The 18091-nt window shown below is 41.8% G+C and overlaps 1 protein-coding gene across 1 annotated transcript in view; it reads right to left on the bottom strand.

Moving 5' to 3' along the window:
- The window catches only part of clcn7 (chloride channel 7), a 92123-nt gene that overhangs the window by 66234 nt on the left and 7798 nt on the right, over positions 1–18091 (bottom strand). The window contains exons 2-8 of the mRNA XM_072481293.1: positions 15616–15690; positions 14951–15022; positions 13397–13462; positions 10199–10331; positions 9488–9597; positions 6314–6394; positions 2587–2649 (exon numbers count right to left, since the gene is read on the bottom strand). Of these exons, the coding sequence (XP_072337394.1) occupies positions 2587–2649; positions 6314–6394; positions 9488–9597; positions 10199–10331; positions 13397–13462; positions 14951–15022; positions 15616–15690 (600 nt within the window). The remainder of the gene's footprint in view (positions 1–2586; positions 2650–6313; positions 6395–9487; positions 9598–10198; positions 10332–13396; positions 13463–14950; positions 15023–15615; positions 15691–18091) is intronic.

The raw sequence follows: 18091 nt of genomic DNA, 5'->3' as shown, positions 1-18091 counted from the left end.
ACCACTTGCTGGTCTTTCTAGATGGTACGGTTTGCAGATTTTGGAGATGATATTGAATAAACCTTGGTGAGTTGCTGCAGTGCATTTTGTAGATGATGCAGACTACAGATATGGTGTACTGGTGATGGAAGGAGTGTTTGACGTAGTGGATAGGATGCCAATCAAGAGGACCTTGTCCTGGTTGGTGCTGAGATTTTTCAGCGTTAGGAGTTGCACTCATCAAGGCTTGTGGAGCATAGTGTATGCTATTACATTCCTGACTTGCTCTTGTAGAGGATAGAAAGGTTTTAGGGAGCGAAGAGGTGAATTACTTGCCACAGAATGCATAGCTTCCGACCTTGTTCTTGTAACACAGTAATTATATACCTGCTCCAGTTAAGATCTGGTCATTGGTGACTCGCAAGGTGTTGAATATTGTGGATTTTACGATGGTAATGCTAGTGAAAGTCCATAAGACAAACGAGTACAATTAGACCACTCGACCCATCGAGTCTGCTCTGCCATTCAATCATGGTGAACGATACATTCTCTCCTGTTGGATTTCAGAAAAGTATACATGCAGCAAACATGCCGACTGAATGGAAAAGGAAGTGAGAATATTAATTCCCTTTGCCAGTCAGTCTCATGTTATCAGAAATCACAAATTTAGACTATGCTTGAGCAATCTCAGATTTTTAGGAAACCAACATAAAAATCCAGAAACAGTACACGAGTCACGAGTACAAGTCCAGAGGCATTTCTGCAGCCAAGAAAGAACTTCGGTATGAAATAAAGTTTTGAATAAAACAAATCTACTAAATGATATTTTTGTAATACAAGTACAATAAATTACCCATTTGTACAAATAAAATAAACAGGAGCATTGACCTGGTAGAAACCTTCAGATCACAAGGATTGTGGGGTAGAAATTGGCTGTGATGACAGAGTTCAGCAGATCTTGTGATCATGTTTTGACATTCTAGATTATATCAAAGGCATGGGGTTGAAGTATGGAGGTGGTGTTTGAGGGGGTTGGAAGGGGAAGAGCACTATTTTAGTATTGGAAAGACAGGGAACCATAGAATCCCTACAGTGCAGAAGGAGGCCATTCAGCCCATCGAGTCTGCACCAACCCTCTGAAAGAGCACCCCACCTAGGCCCACTCCCCTGCCCTATCCCTGTAACCCCACCTAACCTGCGTATCCCTGGACACTAATGAGCAATCCATCTAACCTGCACATCTTTGGACTGAAAGAGAAAGCTGCAGCACCCGGAGAAAACTCATGTAGGCAAAGGGTGAAAGTGAAAACTCCACTCCACACACAGTCATCCAAGGCCGGAATTGAGCCTGGGTTCCTGGCGCTGTGACAGTGCAAACCACTGTGCCACCTTGCCACCCCAACAGCAGGGCAGTTCATCGTTCATTAAGAGGGTAGATTCCAATTATTCCCAGAGAGCTATGAACAAATCTTCAAACAATGGTTCAAAATTGTATGAATGAGACATTTTCAGAAATAGGAACATGTATAATTTAGGCTCCTTCCATTTCCTGTTTTCACTTTGTGTTTTGTAACGATCGTAACTCCATCAAGTCAAGTGTAGTTCTTTGCACACATAAATTGCAAAGGAGCAGTGCAGACCTACTAGATTGATCTCAGTGGTCTTCTTGAGTTCTCCAAGTCCCTATATTCTGTAAAATTGCTAAACAATTTTGTGAAACTAACTTACAACCTCTGCTCCATAACTGCAGTTCCTTAATTTAAACCACAGAACTTTATAAATCCAGTTAAAAAATGTGCAAACAGGAAATACTGAACAGTCTGCATACGCTACATGACAGAATGACAATGTCCTCACTGTGGCAGTGTACATTTTAGGTCTGAATACTGATCTATTTGTCTCTATGTATCTATAACAAAAGCCTACAAACACTTATGACTGGATCACAATTAATACCACAGTTAAACAATTACTTATTTTAGAACATACATGAAACTTTTTTATTTTGGTACAAAATGTTGCACCAATTGCTAAATGCATCATTTTAGTAGATATAAGAAAGGCATGTTAAATTTTATTATACTTTGCACCATTTATTTGCCTTGATGAATTAATCTTAATTACTATGTGAATACATTGTTTTCTGGAAAACATTTCTTGATTACAAGGTGAAATGGTGTGATGCAGTTCATACAGGATAATTGTAAACAGAAATTGGGCAAAATTGGGCAGCACGGTAGCATGGTGGTTAGCACAATTGCTTCACAGCTCCAGGGTCCCAGGTTCGATTCCCGGCTTGGGTCACTGTCTGTGCGGAGTCTGCACATTCTCCCCGTGTGTGCATGGGTTTCCTCCGGGTGCTCCGGTTTCCTCCCACAGTCCAAAGATGTGCAGGTTAGGTGGATTGGCCATGATAAATTGCCCTTCGTGTCCCAAATTGCCCTTAGTGTTGGGTGGGGTTACTGGTTATGGGGATAGGGTGGAGGCTTGGGTAGGGTGCTCTTTCAAAGAGCCCGGTGCAGACTCGATGGGCCGAATGGCCTCCTTCGGCACTGTAAATTCTATGATCTAAAATATACGTAGCTGGTTATCTCTGTTGTACATTACCTTCCCAACTGCCAGTCCACCAACGACAGAGGAAATCACACCTATCACTTTCACCAACAGGGTCTGCAAAATAAGCACAACAATAAATCTAAAGAATAACATTCCCTTGTGGTGGTGGTGGGGGGAATTGGGAGGGTGCGCTGACTACAAGGTTGGAGAGGAATCTCCCACCATTCAAACCCCCAATTGTTCATTGATATCATCCTGCAGTCTATAGGTTTCTTCATTATCAACAACACAGTGAATTTGTGTGTAATCTACAAATTTTTTAATCACACCCCTTATATTCAAATCCAAATCATTGATGCAAAAACGAAGTGACCGAGTACTTGCAGAACTTCATTGGAAACAGCCTTCAGGTCACAAAAATTATCAACCATTAACCTTTGTTTTCTGTCTCGAAGCTAACTTTGGATCCAACTTGTCACTTTGCCTTGGATCCTATGTGCTTTTACCCTTTTGATCAGTCTGCCACGTGGGATCTCATCAGGAGCCATGCTAAAATCCACATACTACATATATACTACACTTACCTACCCTCCTTGTTAACTCCTCTAAAGATTACATCATGTTAGTCAGACTTTTCCTTAATAAATCCAAACTGGCTGTCTTTGATTAATCAGTGTCTTTCGAAAGGAAGATTTATTCTTTTTACAATTCTCCCTACCATGTCGAGGTTGAGCTGACTTCCCTGTAATTACGCAAGTCTATTCCTTTCTTCCTTTTGAGGTTTAACTATTGATTTAGAAAGGCTGACCATCACATCCTTATTTTTCTACTCTCTACTTCTGCTTATAGAGCTGAGGATCCCATGTGCATTTTTAAAACCAATTAATAACTGGGCATGAATTTTATTGAAAACTCTTTTTTGAAAGCTCACTCCAGTGGCAAAACACATTGCAAGCAAGGTTGCATATTTCTGTAATTACCTGTGTTTGTATATCGTGCTATGATAGGACTCTCAATGTTTCAAGAATATCTATTAAGCTGAACACACACAGTTCATCATTCTCTTATCTTAAGCTTTAAAAAAGAAGGCCCCAACTTGAATTCTGATGTGAACGGTCCCTAATTAACACCCAAGTTGTACCGAGAGTAAATAATGAAGAAGCATGGACTTAAGGGACTGAGGATGGGGACCATACCAAAGGAAAAAAAACAGGGTGGGAGATGGCAAGCATTTCATTGGGAATAAGGACTATCAAAGATCATTGCAGAAGTAGCATGGTGAAAGGAGGACCAACGGCTAGACTGTACTTATTTTGCTTTTCCTCACTGAGTCAAAAGCAACATGCAATATCTAATGAGCAACTGTGATCGTAGTAAAATACAAATGGAGATAAACTTTACTGCAGTAAGCAGTCAAGTAGCCTCTTTACCCCTTCCCAGTTTTCTCTCCACCTGTCGGGGATATGGTTCCAGAAAGAATAATCATTTTTCAATTCCAAACTGATTGTTCACTTCTGAACTAGACAGTGAATATTGATATTCTACCCAATTTAGACTACCAAAAAAAACACTGCCCAACATCGATTTCTGTGAACTCCTTACATTGTTAAGCCAATTGAATTGCTAAAGGGTGAAACATATTGGCTCACCTACAACTAGGCACAGCTGGAACAGTGCACTGCCTTGTGAACAAACCTGCACAAGGTGAAAGACTAGCTGTAGACTAATTCTTTCACCCTATGCTATTATTGGAATTAACATTCTATGCCAATTTTAGCAGCCATCTAATCTATTAAAAAAAACAGGATTAAATCGGAGTTGTTACTGCTCCAACTGAGGTTAAAAATGTTTCTCAGCCATCAGGGAATTTAGAGATGTTAGATTACATTACATTGCTGATCTTTTTTGTACGGGTGCAAGTATCAGTGACAAAGCAGGATCTGAGACCGTCAGGCAATGAAAATTGAGCTCCTTGCAATCCATATTACCCAACATTACAACACTAACACAGGATTTCTACACTCACTCAACATCAGTATCATTTTTGTTGATTTTTCTTCTCCTTTAAGTCACCCAAAATAGAAAACATTTTCTAAAGCGACACCATAGTATGCATCAGCAGTGTTTTCCCCTGGGAAAGGGAGCTTGTTCTGCCATTCAAACCGTATCTCAGCTCTATTTCCCCACCATTGATCTCCATCCTTCGATATCCCTATCCAATAAAAAAAAAAATTATTATTAAAAATTTAGAGTACCCAATTCTTTTTTTTCCAATTCAGGGGCAATTAAGCGTGGCCATCCACCTATTCTGCACATCTTTGGGTTGTGGGGGTGAAACCCATGCAGACACGGGGAGAATGTGCAAACTTCACACAGACAGTGACCCGGAGTCAGGATGGAACCCGGCTCCTCAGTGCGGTAGGCAACAGTGCTAACCACTGCCCCACCGTGCCGCCCAGATTCTTGACAATTTCAATTGACCCAACAACCACAACCCTTTGGGGAAAATAATTCTTTGTTTTCACAATATTTTGTGAAAGGGAGCGTCCTGATTTTAGTCCTCAAATGCCCTTGTTTTAAATTTAAGATTGTAGCCACTTATTCCCGATTTCTCCAGCAGAGCGAATGAAACTACAATCTGCAGAATCCTTTTCTAATTGCAGCCCCTCAATTTGATCACCACTCAACTCTCTAAACACAAATATATGTCATCTGTTCCAATAACAGCTATCAATTTAAAGCCTGAGTTTCAGTTATGAATTGAAGTGTTAACCTCAAGCATTATAGATGTGAAAGAGCTCAAGTTTTCCTTTGAATGCTTTAAACTAAATCAATCATTTCAAAAGGTCATGGGTCATATTCCATAAAAACCTTAGCAGCGCTCCAGTGTACTGAGGAAATGCTGCTTTGTCGCAGATTTCATCTTCAGATCAGACATTGAGGTCTTGTCTGCACTCCCAGATGCACATAAAACATCCTACGGCACGATTTTGAAGAAAAGCAGGGGAGTTCTCTCTGGTATTGCGGCCAATATTTATCCTTCAATCAACGACAATTTTTTAAAAAGGAACATTTGTATTTATCCAGCATCATTCAAGCCCACAGGACATCCCAAACTGCTTTGCAACCAATGGTGTACCTTTGATGTCTAATCATTGTTGTAATGCAAGAAGAAACTGGGCAGCCAATATTGCACATAATCAAGCTGCCACAAACAGCAATATGACCAGATAGTCTGCTTTTGTATGTTGATTGTGGGATAAATATTGCCCAGGACACCTAGAATAGCTTTTCTTCAAAGTAGTGCAACTGAATTGTTTACATCCGCCTCAGGAGAGACAGAACCTTGATTTAAACTTCTCGCCTGGTGGACAGCATCGCCAACATGTACATTGCACTCTCGGTACTGCACTGGAGTACCAGCCTTGAATTTTGTGCTCAAGTCCTGGACTTGACCCGACAACGTTGTGACTTGGAGCAAGAGTGCTACCAACTAAGCCATGGCAAGCACTTCGACCAGCTGGTCTTTTATCCATTGCTGTGTGTGGGAGCTTGCTGTGCTTCCTGATTACCCTTCAAAACGTACATTGTCAGTTGGAAAGTACTTTTGAATCATCCTGCCATCTGTGGAGGACATTTCACAACCTAAAACAATTTGTTTGTCAAGCACAAACATGGTGCTACATACCAGTACTTTCCAAAATTCTAATTTTCAAGTGCCATACCAGAGGTTAACAATAAGATCCACTCAGTTCATTAAATAAAATGCTCTGCCTACCTTAAGTCGAACCACGTGTGGGACTTTAACTCCATTAAGGTAACATTTGATCTGGGGAATTCCACTGCCAGCTGCTACAGGCTAAAGCAAAACATTAGGTAAAAGAAGTCACATAAAGATAATCCAGCTCTGCCCTTTGATATGGTCAAATTTAAAAGTCTTTGTTTAGTCGCAAACCATTTTTGCCACATAGAACAAACTCAACATTGCAAGCAAGCCAATAGGTAATTGAGTTAAATAAGAATTAGTTATGATATTAATAATGAGACATAATAGTGTCAGAAAATGGAAGTAATGACATGAGGGTAGAGACAGGATACTGGCATGTGATAATGTAATTAAATGCAGAAATCACGGGCGGGATTCTCTGATCCTGCAGCTAAGTGTTGACGCATTCGGAAACGCCGCCGCGTTTCTCAACGGCGGCAACACAGCCCCAGGATCAGCAATTCTGGCCCCTACAGGGGGCCAGCAGGGCACTGGAGCGGGATGCGCGCATGCGCAGTGGGTCCGGCGTGAATCCACACGTGTGCAGTCCCACCAGTGCGGTTTCCACGCATGCGCGGTGTCTCCCTTGTCCGCGCAGGCCCCGACCCAACATGGTGCAGGAGTACAGGCACCAGCGCGGAAGAAAGGAGGCCAGGAGGCAGAGGCCGGTCTGCCGATTGGTGGGTCCCAATCGCAGGCCAGGCCACATCGGAGGCCCCCCCGGGGTCGGATCCCCCCTCCCCTCACACAGGCCGTCCCCGGACCCTTCAACGGCGAGGTCCCGCCGGTTCACAGCAGGTTAGAACGGCGCCGGCGGGACTCGGTTTTATTACTTTTACGACCGCTTGGCCCGGAGAATCGTGTGGGGGGCCTCATAGAGCGTCCCCCGACTGGCGCCGTGCCGACCACGCTGGCCCCAATGGCGGCCAGTTTCCACTAATCGGGTCCCGGCGTGGGGTCGGAGAATCCCACCCCACATTTCTTTGAAACTGGAATGTTGTGGCAAGTCCTGGGAGAAATCGAAGAGTTGTACAAAATTCTGGCAGGTTTGAGATAGTCTATCATGATAGAAAGATTATTGATACTGGTTCACAAAGTAGTAAAGACAAATTATGGATCAATGCTCATGAAACTTTAGAATAAATGGGTTATTGCACAAGGAATGTTTCACTTCAAGAGACTAGTGAAGCATGAACTACCATTTAAAAAGGAAACTTGACATTAATTGAAAGGAAAATAAATGGAATCAGAACAAATGGCTCTAATTATGGAGCTACCAATGACACCGATTCCAAGAGCTGATGGTCTGTTTCCACTTGAATTTCCATATAATATATATAGATATATATTGTATACATATATTGTACTATCCAACTTAATGTATTGCAGAAGGACAGAAAATACTGGAAAAACATCTGCGGAGCGCACAATAAAGTTAAAATTTCAGGTTGGTGATCCTTCATTGACCCGTTTCCCTCTCCACAGATGCTGCCTGATGATTTTCAGCATTTTTGGTTTTTAGTTCAGATATGCAGCATCTGTGATATTTTGGTTTTCGACCAACGTATAGTACACCTTGCCCTATAGATTACATTTTATGCTGAAGTCGTAGTACAAACAACTGAGCACACAACCTAGGCAACCAGTTCAGTACAGTGCTATGGGGACGCTGCACTGCCAAAGACACCGTTCTGTATATGCAATGTCAAGCCAAGATCCTACCTATCTATTTAAGAGTGCATTAAAGACCCTATGGTAGTGTAGTTTAATATCTCATTTTCCGAACAGCGTCTCTGGCAATGCAGCAGTCCCTGATTGTATTATTTATATAGTTGAAAGTGGCAGCCTTTTTATCTAACAGTTTTGTGAAAATAGGCTGCCGTATTCACCTACATATTAAATTATATTTGAACAACTTTAGGACATTTTTTTATTATTCCTTCATGGCATGCATTTATTACCCATCTCTAACTGTCCTCGAGAAGATAGTGGTGGTTTTTGACTTGGAGGAGATCCTGCAGATGGTGGTGTTCCCCTGAGTCTGCTGCCCTTGTTCCTCTGGGTTGTAGGGGTCATGGGTTTGAAAGATGTTACTCAAAGAGCTGTGGTGAATTGCTGCAGTGCATCTTTTAGATGGTACACACTCTGCAACTATGTATTGATAGTGAACTCCTTTGTCCTGGATGGTGTTGAGTTTTTATTGAGTGCTGGAGCTGAACTCATCCAAGGGTATATTAGTTTAACATCCCACTCCACGGTTCAACTTCTCCCTTGATGCCAGGGTCATGGACTGAGGCAGAGACCACAATATATCTTGAGGAAAGTGAATGAACATGTGAAGCAAAGTAAGATAAAGCAATGGAAAAGATAGCTAGGCTGTGGGGCGAGTCTTGGATTGCTTCAGTAAAGAGCCATGAGTATACAATGTGCTAAAGAGCCCATTTGTACTGTACATTTCTCTAGCTTTGCAAGGAAAAAATTCTGATGGAAGTAAAGACAGCAGTGGTTCTTCACTCTTATGGCCATTCATTCCTGATAATATGCACTGGTTATTAACATGTTTCAATATTGTGCATGATACTCAAACCATTGGAAAAGATCACAGTGTCTAATGGCGTGCAATATCAATCTGTAAGGCTCAAAATGTGCTGCAGCTTTAAACAGGAAAATATCTGAATGATACACAAAGCCACCTTTTAGTTTTCATCTCTAACATATTCAAGCAATTTCACAGGTTGGCAAGAAAACTAGGAAAAGCAATTAGAGTAGAAGATGTTAACCATCAGGTAATACCAGAGCAGATTAATAAGTTTTATATTGGATTAAGCGGCACAGGTAAAAAATGTCTTTCATAAGGCAACAGCAGAAATGTTTTAAAAGAAGGAAAATGCTATGAATGCTGGAAATCTTAAATAAAACAAAGTGCTGAAAAAACTCAGTAGGTACATTTTGATATTCACTCTATTATGAAAGCTACACTATTTAAATAAATGTAATTACCTAAAGGAATATTAAATATAGTATATTGTTTGAAAATACTGAAAAGTATTGTCACAAACTTATAAACAGTCATAAAATTACATTTTAAAAACCAATTTCAGCCTTGTTTACTCAGCAGTTCACTGATTTAAGATGTTTATAAAATTAGGTTGAAAAAATATGCAGAGTAACAGGAAATCTCAATACCTCTATAAATGCGACCATCAAAGAGCCAATTACCACAAAACCAGCATTCAGTGATGCCCAAAGGACAAGCGAAATGGATAATCCACCTCCTTCAATAGACTTGTCGATATCTACATATTAATTAAGGAAAGATAATTCATAGACTAGTTGAAGAGAAAGATTATGCAAACGCAAGTCGGCAAACCAGTGTCCGTGATACTTTTCTTTATTTATTTGTTTACGGGTTATTAGCACAGTGGGCTAAGACAGCTGGCTTGTAATGCAGAACAAGACCAGCAGCGCGGGTTCAATTCCCGTTCCAGCCTCCCTGACTAGGCGGCGGAATGTGGTGACTAGGGGCTTTTCACAGTAACTTCATTGAAGCCTACTTGTGACAATAGTGATTATTATTATTACTATCTAGGCCAGCATTTGTCACCAATCCCTAACTGCCCTTGGTGGTGAGTCGACTTCTTGAACCGCTGCAGTCCATCTGGTGTAGGTACACCCACAGTGCTGCAAGGGAGTTCCAGGATTTTGACCCAGTGACAGTGAAAGAATGGTGATATACTTCCCAAGTCAGAATGATGTGCGGCTTGGAGGGAGCTTCCAGGTGGTAGTGTTCCCTTGTAACTGCTGCCCTTGTCCATCCAGATGGTGGAGTTCATGAGTTTGAAAGGTGCTTCGAAGTAAGGATATGCTATCCAGTAAAAAATAACATGGAAAGGATACTTTGTTTAATTACTTTGTACTTCACATCAGCAAGAAGTTCCACAACAATATCTATAAAACAGGCAATAAGGCCAGTAAGGATTCCTATGAGGCAACAGACAACCCATCGTTTGATTTCAAGTACATGAAAGCCCTATATGGGAAACAAAAGGGAAAATACTGTAAATACGTCTTCAGATATGTTCAAGCTATTACGACTTTGGAAAAAGCTTCTATAATTCACAGCATCGAAATTGAACAGTGTAATCCAACAGCAGCACAACATCACATCAAAATGTAGAATACAAACCCCTCATTCACACAAGGTCAGTGCTTGGGCATATATATTTAACTAATGGGGGGAGTGCTAGAGTTGGCAACTCTGGCAAGACAGATTCCGGAACACATTGGCAGAAGAGATGTCAAGCAAAGCCGGCAGAAGTTACATCATGGCACAGACTGGTTAACCTTTCTCTGTGCTTGCCAGGCTCAGCCTGATACTATTTAAGGTGGTCCACAGAGCGCACTTGATGGGGGCGAGGTTGAGTAGGTTCTTTGGGGTAGAGGACAGATGTGGAAGGTGCTCAGGGAGCCCGGCGAACCAAGTCCATACGTTTTGGTCATGCCCGGCACTAGAGGGGTTCTGGAGAGGAGTGGCGGGAGCAATATCTCAGGTGGTGAAAGTCCGGGTCAAGCCAAGCTGGGGGCTAGCAATATTTGGAGTAGTGGACGAACCGGGAGTGCAGGAGGCGAAAGAGGCCGGCATTCTGGCCTTTGCGTCCCTCGTAGCCCAGCGAAGGATCTTGCTAATGTGGAAGGAAGCGAAGCCCCCCAGCCTGGAGGCCTGGATAAATGATATGGCTGGGTTCATAAAGTTGGAGAGGATTAAGTTCGCCTTGAGAGGGTCTGCGCAGGGGTTTTACAGGCGGTGCAACCGTTCCTAGATTATCTCGCGGAGCGTTAGAGGAAGGTCGGTCAGCAGCAGCAGCAACCTGGGGGGGGGGGGGGCGTCCTGGGGGGGGGACGGGGGGGGAGACTGCCTGGGAGGGTGGATGAGCAAGAGATAACATGAAGGGTTGGGGAAACTGGCATGTACGGGTGAGGGCCAGTGTACAAAGCTGTGTAAATATATCATTTTGCCATATATATATCCTGCTCTGCGCGATTTCTCTTTTTTTTTTGTTACGGGGGGGGGGGGGGTTATTGTTTGTAAGGGAGAAAAATTGTGTTAAAAAACTTTAATAAATATATATTTTTTTTAAAAACCTTTCTCTGTGCTGTATATTTTATATACTTCAATTATACATGAGATATTGATTGGCAGCTACCAAAATACAGTGGAAGCATCTTTGCGTCAAGCTTTTCCGTCAAGTTGGGCCCCGAGTCACATTAGTTGCTCCTGTTGACTGCGAACGCCGATTCAGTGTGACACTGAGTGAGAGGGAATGAATCTGTCTCCGCTAAATTCCGCTCAGTCTAAACAATTCCTTCCCCTGCCAGTTGCTTTTAGGGAACGCAGTGCAATGCAATCCACCCAGTTGCTACCAGTTCAATTCAACACAAATTAATAACATTACTACCACCAATTAATCACTATACCAGCATCCAGCCAGTCTCAGACAAGCCTAACATTAGCTAATAAACAGCGCTCTTTTTTCCAGCTCTGCGGCCCGAGCGGGAATCGTCTCAACTGACTGGAGCACTGATCATGTGGTTTGTGTGCCATTCAGATATTTCTATCAAGTAACCTCCGCCACCAACAAGTCGGGATTTTCTGTGTGAGAGAGCATAAGAAAGAGCGCGCGCGCGGGGGCGGGGGGATACCTGGTATAGGGAAGGTCGGTTGGTGCCGAAGCATGAGCTACAATTGGCTTGCAATCGGTCCTTGCCGTTTTAAAAGTCAGGTGGGACCAAAGTGTGAGCTATGATGGCTGACGTCCTGTATAGGCTCCCACTGCAAGGAGCTGAAGTGCTCCCATTAAGCATGAGGGAGCAAGTGTTTTTCGTTGTAATTACATATTGGGTCTCTCGTGAATAAACTTGATCCGCTCTTCTGATTTAAACTTACATGAAAGCCTACTCTGAGTCTATAAAATCACAACACTCAAAAGGTTTGAAATACTCCCTCTGAAACACACATCTTATTGCAGACAACCAAGAGGTGAAAAGAAAAGGGAAAATTTATCCCACCGTCTCTCATCCATCCATAACAATGCACTTATCTCCAGGATCACATTTTCCAAGAGCAACCCTGTGGTCCACAGCAAATGTAGGTGTCATTTGGCATGTCGGCAACAGATTGGTAAATGAGCTAACTAAATGATGAAAAAGCTCCTGAAGGTCTTATACTGCATCTTCAACATCAGAAATATGGCTCAACGCTCATCAATATTTATTTGTACAACTGTTCTGTCCACGCTAAGAGCCTTTAAAAATATAAACTCCAGCCTCTACTCCTGCATGGCTTTCTCCCTCCCACAATAACATTCCTGCTTCCCCGAGCACAACATTTGGATGAGTACCTCACAGTTCCAAGCAGAGTCTGGTGCAGCCACAATGGAGTTGAGCCCCAGCCACATTCCTTCAGCTAATGTTCAAATCACTCAGTCATAGACTTACGGTTTTGCCTTGCATCTAGTTGAACAAACAAACTCAATCCCAAACCTCCCTCTCCCTGCTCTGCTGAATGCAACCCGACTGCCTGTACAAACTATTCAGTGATACAGACAGCAGTTAACATTGCCATGAGAAAAAAACAGTTTAATTCAGCAGGTAAACCATCAAGATAAATGATTTGAAACATGCAATTTCATTTTTAAACCCAAGCAAATATTCAGTGACAATTACCAGACAATGAACGCGGAAATGCAACCTCTCAGCCGCAGTCTCAATTCCCTAATTTCACTCTCACTTGTCTAGCTTTTTACACAGCTTGATCCTACCCCAACCAGGTACATGTTGGCTGGCAGTGGTGCATGAGACAGTGCAGTCGAGGACATCATAGTAAGAATTGGGCAGTCATACAGAATAGCGAAACAAAGAAAGGAAGATTTCTAAGGTGAGAAATTATAAGAGAGACTACCAGATGCAAGAAAAACACAAATAATACCGTGAGACAAAAGAAGTAGAGAGAAAGGCAGCTTATTTCTTTGTCTGACAACACCACTGGAAGTTAATATATTACTAAAGCAAATGGACAGATTACATTAATGTACTTACTATTTTGCTAATTCTCCTTTCTTCCTCCATGAACAGCTGATTCTCACTATTATCATAGTCAAGGCTCTAAAAAAAAACAATTAACAGGAATTGGACAGGACAAAGCACAGTGGACATTTATTTTTTATTTTCAGAAAATGTCACCAAAGGCTTATAAATCTTAAATTCAGAAAATACTTTCTAACACAAGATCTTCAGACCCTCATAATAAAGATCATCTACTTGGTGGGATCTCCATATTGAATTGTGCAGCCAAATGCATGCTGGAGGCCACCCTATATCGCTGAAAGAACAAAAAGCAATTGGTTCTTACTGGGCATCTCTCTAATTAGAATTAGCATCCGCAAGGTTACTAAATGAAGTAAATGCCACAAATTGGTCAAACATCATTGTCTACATTAGGCTTTGGCAGATAATTCCTTTGAAGCTATTACAATTTATAGACAAGTGTCGCTCCTTCCTAACTGTGTATTAGTTTGGCATGGTTGTTTGGTGTTAAGGCAAATCATTTTGATTGTGACCACATTTTAACACTCCAGAATCGGTGTGACCCAGAGTGAGAGCATGAAAGAGCAGGGCGGGTGGGAGGGAACGAAGAACTAGGTTGCGAGAGCAGGAGAGGAGGAATAGTGTTGCGGGGTCAGGGGGAAAGTTGTAAGAGCAAGGGAATGTTCAAAACATTTTCGAGACCGGGAAAATGGGGGGGGGGGGGGGGGGGGGGGGGGGGGTAAATAACAAGAGCAGGGACAGAGTTCTGACAGCAGGGGAGATGGAGTGCAGCAGGGGAGATGGAGTGGAGCAGGGGGTGGAAGTGCCGCGAGGGCTGGGGAGTTGGGAAGTAGTGCAAGGGCAGGGTGATGTGGGGGAGGGGGGGGGCGGAAAGAGTGCCACGAGGGAGAATATTTGGATTGGAAGGGGCCGATGGTTTGTTCCTCGATCATTTCACAGGCTCAGATGGAGCCAGGTTTTAGAGCCTCAGAGCTCATGCACCTTTGGATATGCCCATTGAACCCGTGGAGAGGGGAAGGAAACATGCTCACTCTGTTTTGGGCCCCAAACAGACAATGCCAAGGCTCTCCTCCCTTCACTATCATCATTGCTACCTTGGAGGTCACAGCCGCAATGAATCAGGTTGCAGCCCTTGGCTGGAGAAACCCATGTTAGTGAATGTGCAGACTGTGGAAAGTACATTTTTCAGAGCAGAAACAGCTGAGAGTTACTCCTGCAATGTGTTAAAATGCAGAATAAAGAACAGATAAGTGGAACTTATAATTCAAAGAGCTTAGCAGACATGTGCCTGAAGGACAAAGCTCCAATAATCCAATAATTTGTGATCATTAAAATCCAATAGTCCAAGCAGGCAGTGTGTGAGAATAACAGATCATCAACATCAAAATAGATGAAAGGGGTCAAGTCCTTACATGAACTTGGTTTAATCCTGCGTAATTGGAGCTGTGTAAGAATTATATTACAGTCATTCAACTAACTGACAAGAGTCTAACTTAATACATACTATGAATGGAATTACAGAAAAAGATAAATAGCATCAATTACCTCATACTTAAGTGAAAGAAGATTTTCATTGTGCAGAACCTCCTTGGAAACATGAGTAGATGGATCGCCATCCTAAATGAGAAAAGCACATGTCTCAGTAAATAGCATGTGATTTTTTTTCCATTCAAAAATTTACCACCTAAATTACAAGAGGATCGACTGCAGTCACTATAAACGAGGATAGTCACAGCTATCAGCCAATTTTTAATGGGCGTCGGGGTAGCCGCAGAAAGCTATTCAGGAACGTGTTTCTGCCCACTCTGCCAATTTTCAGTGGCTAAGTCTGTCGAGGCAAACAAACTCTATCCACATGTGAGTGAACGAACAGTGATTCCGTGCAAATGAAGAAAACATGGCCCAAATCATGTTGACACACAGATCAACATCTGGTGTCCAGTGATCAGAAGTCAGCAGAGCATTAGAAACAAAGTGGTCTGTGCAAGAGCAATCAGAGCAACTTTGTGCAGATTCCCAATCATCTTGAGTGGAAACTTAAGCTGAAAACATTTAAAATGAAAAGTGTAATCAGAAAACTAGGAATCATGAAAATCCCTTAATTCGTTGTATAATATGCAGCATTAAAAATTCACAACATATATGCAGTGTAAGATTTGTCAACTTGAAACAGTTCTTAGATGCACACAAAAAGTGTATAAAGCAATTACCTGGTCCTGTGCGGTATCGTCATCTAGATTCACTGTGGTCAGTCGGTCGATACGGAAAAAATTGGGTTGGGAAGGCTGCAACATCAAAAAAAGATGAATAGCATTATGAGGGAAGCACATGGATTTAAACACAAAGAATGGGTAATGAGAATAACAGAAGACGCAACTGCAAAACTCAATGAAAAGCAGATTTTTTTGCCATTAATACAAACTTCCAGCTCCATAAACGTACAATTCATTTTACTAGCTCTCATGCATGATTGTAAATCCTATTATAGAACTCTTATCTGAATATGTGCCCAAATATCCATCCTTTAACAAAAATTCAAGAATTGACTTGTCCTTTGGATTCTTGAAGTCAAGAGTATGGATCGTATTTCAGTACCCAACCACACCCTTTGCTTCTCTTCCTCTGGATGGTTAGCTGGGCATCATGCTTTCTGTCCCACCCACCAGATAATTTTGCTCCATATTACTCTACCATTCTCGTTCATATAATTGACATCTTGCAGCAAGCAACCTGCGATTCACTTCATCAACTGCTTTCAAAATGCATTTATACTAAATTATATACATATATCTGCACGCCAATGCAAAGTCATCCCTTCAGAAAAATATTAGACTTTTCAAATATTATTTATTTTATTTTAAACTGCACCAATGTCACTGCTTTTCAAGATATTGGATGAAAGCAATAGAAAGTTGAATAGCCAACTTTGAATCTGATATTAATATCGAACCATAGAAAAGTTACAGCACAGAACAAGGCCATTCAGCCCATCTTGTCCATGCCAGTCTGAGGGCATCCAGGTGCCCTTTGTAATCCCACCTTCCTGCACCCAGTCCATAGTCCTGTAGCTTACAGCACTTCAGGTGCAGATCCAGATTCTTTTTTGAAGATTTTAGGGTCTCTACCTCCATCATCAATTCGGTGAAATCCAGACACCCAGTGCTCTCTGTGTAAAAACAGTTCTTTATCATGTCCCCTCTACACCTTCTGCCACTTATCTTGAATTTTTGTCTCCTAGTTCTAGAATTCTCCATCAAGTGAAACAATTTTATCCTGTCCACCATCTCTTCTCCTCATGATTTTGTACACCTCAATCAAGTCATCCCCGGGCCTTCTTTGTTCCAATGAAAATAACCCCAAACTGGCCAATCTCTTCTCGGAGCTACACTTTTCTAGCCCTGGCAACATTCTTGTGAACCTCCTCTGCATTCTCTCCATGCAATTACATCCTTCCTGTAATATGATGACCAGAACTGCACACAATACCCCAGTTGTGGCCTCAGCAGTATTTTATACAATTCCACATTATATCCTTACTTTTATATTCTGTACCTCTGCCAATGAAGGAGAGCATTGCGTATGCCTTCTTTACAACCTTATCTACTTGAACTGCTGCCTTTAGACACCTGTATACTTGTACATCAAGATCTCTCACTTCATCTACTCCTCTTAACATATTCCCATTTATTGCATACACCCTATAACGGGTTGTCCTCCCTATTGTCTGTGTTAAAATCCATCATAGAAGGCATAGTAAGTTGTGTATTTTTGTGCAGAAAGTTACAAAGTGACAAACAAATTGGCCAAGATTCTGTGATCAGCAGCAAACAAAATGTGCTTACTTATAACCTAGCACAGGCTTTTGTACAGGAACTTCTCTTTAACCAGACTGCAGAATGTTCACTGAAACGTGTAGAGTAAATTAGAATTGTAATCAAAAGTAAAATCATGCACAGAAATAAGGAGAAATGGAGGGTACCGAGGAAATGGAATGTTGCCCTTCCTTTAAAAAGGTTGAAATAGACAGGGTGTTGAAGTTATGTAATTGTAGTATAAAACTATGAATAGACTACATCTGGAGCACAGATGATAGGTCATCGACCCAAAACTCGTTTCTCTCTCCACAAACACTGCCAGGCTTAGTAATTCTAACACTTTCTGGCTTTATTTCAGATTTCCTGCAACTGCTGTATTTTGCTTTGGTCTGGAGTAATGGGTTCAGTTTTGGGCGCTTAACCTCAGCAAAGGTGATAGTGCCCATAAACGGCTGCACAGGAGATTGACCAGAATAATACTGAGGTTTAAAATGTTAATGAGAACATGTTCCACAAACATGATTTGCCTTGGGTTTAGAAGGTTTGTAATGATCTAAGTGAGGTCTTTAAAATGTCATGGAGTTTGATAGGATAGATACAGATTTCCTCTGGCGGGGGTACCGTGAATAACCGGACACAATCACAATATTAGAACTTGGGCCTTTCACACAATTGATGGTGAAAATCTGGAAAACCTTCCCAAAGGCTATCGATGCTGGGACTATTGAAATTTTCAAAATTGAAATTGATATATTTTTATTAACTAATGCTATCAAAAGATATGGAACAATGTTCCCTTAAGCTATTGACACGTGTGGCCATGAGTAATCATTATTTTACCATAGAGGCAGCTCACAAACCGTAAAAATCC

Source organism: Scyliorhinus torazame, chromosome 17 (genome assembly GCF_047496885.1).
Source record: "Scyliorhinus torazame isolate Kashiwa2021f chromosome 17, sScyTor2.1, whole genome shotgun sequence".
NCBI lineage: Eukaryota > Metazoa > Chordata > Chondrichthyes > Carcharhiniformes > Scyliorhinidae > Scyliorhinus > Scyliorhinus torazame.
The sequence above is the reverse complement of the archived record's forward strand: the minus strand, read 5'-3'. Positions and strand labels throughout refer to the sequence as shown.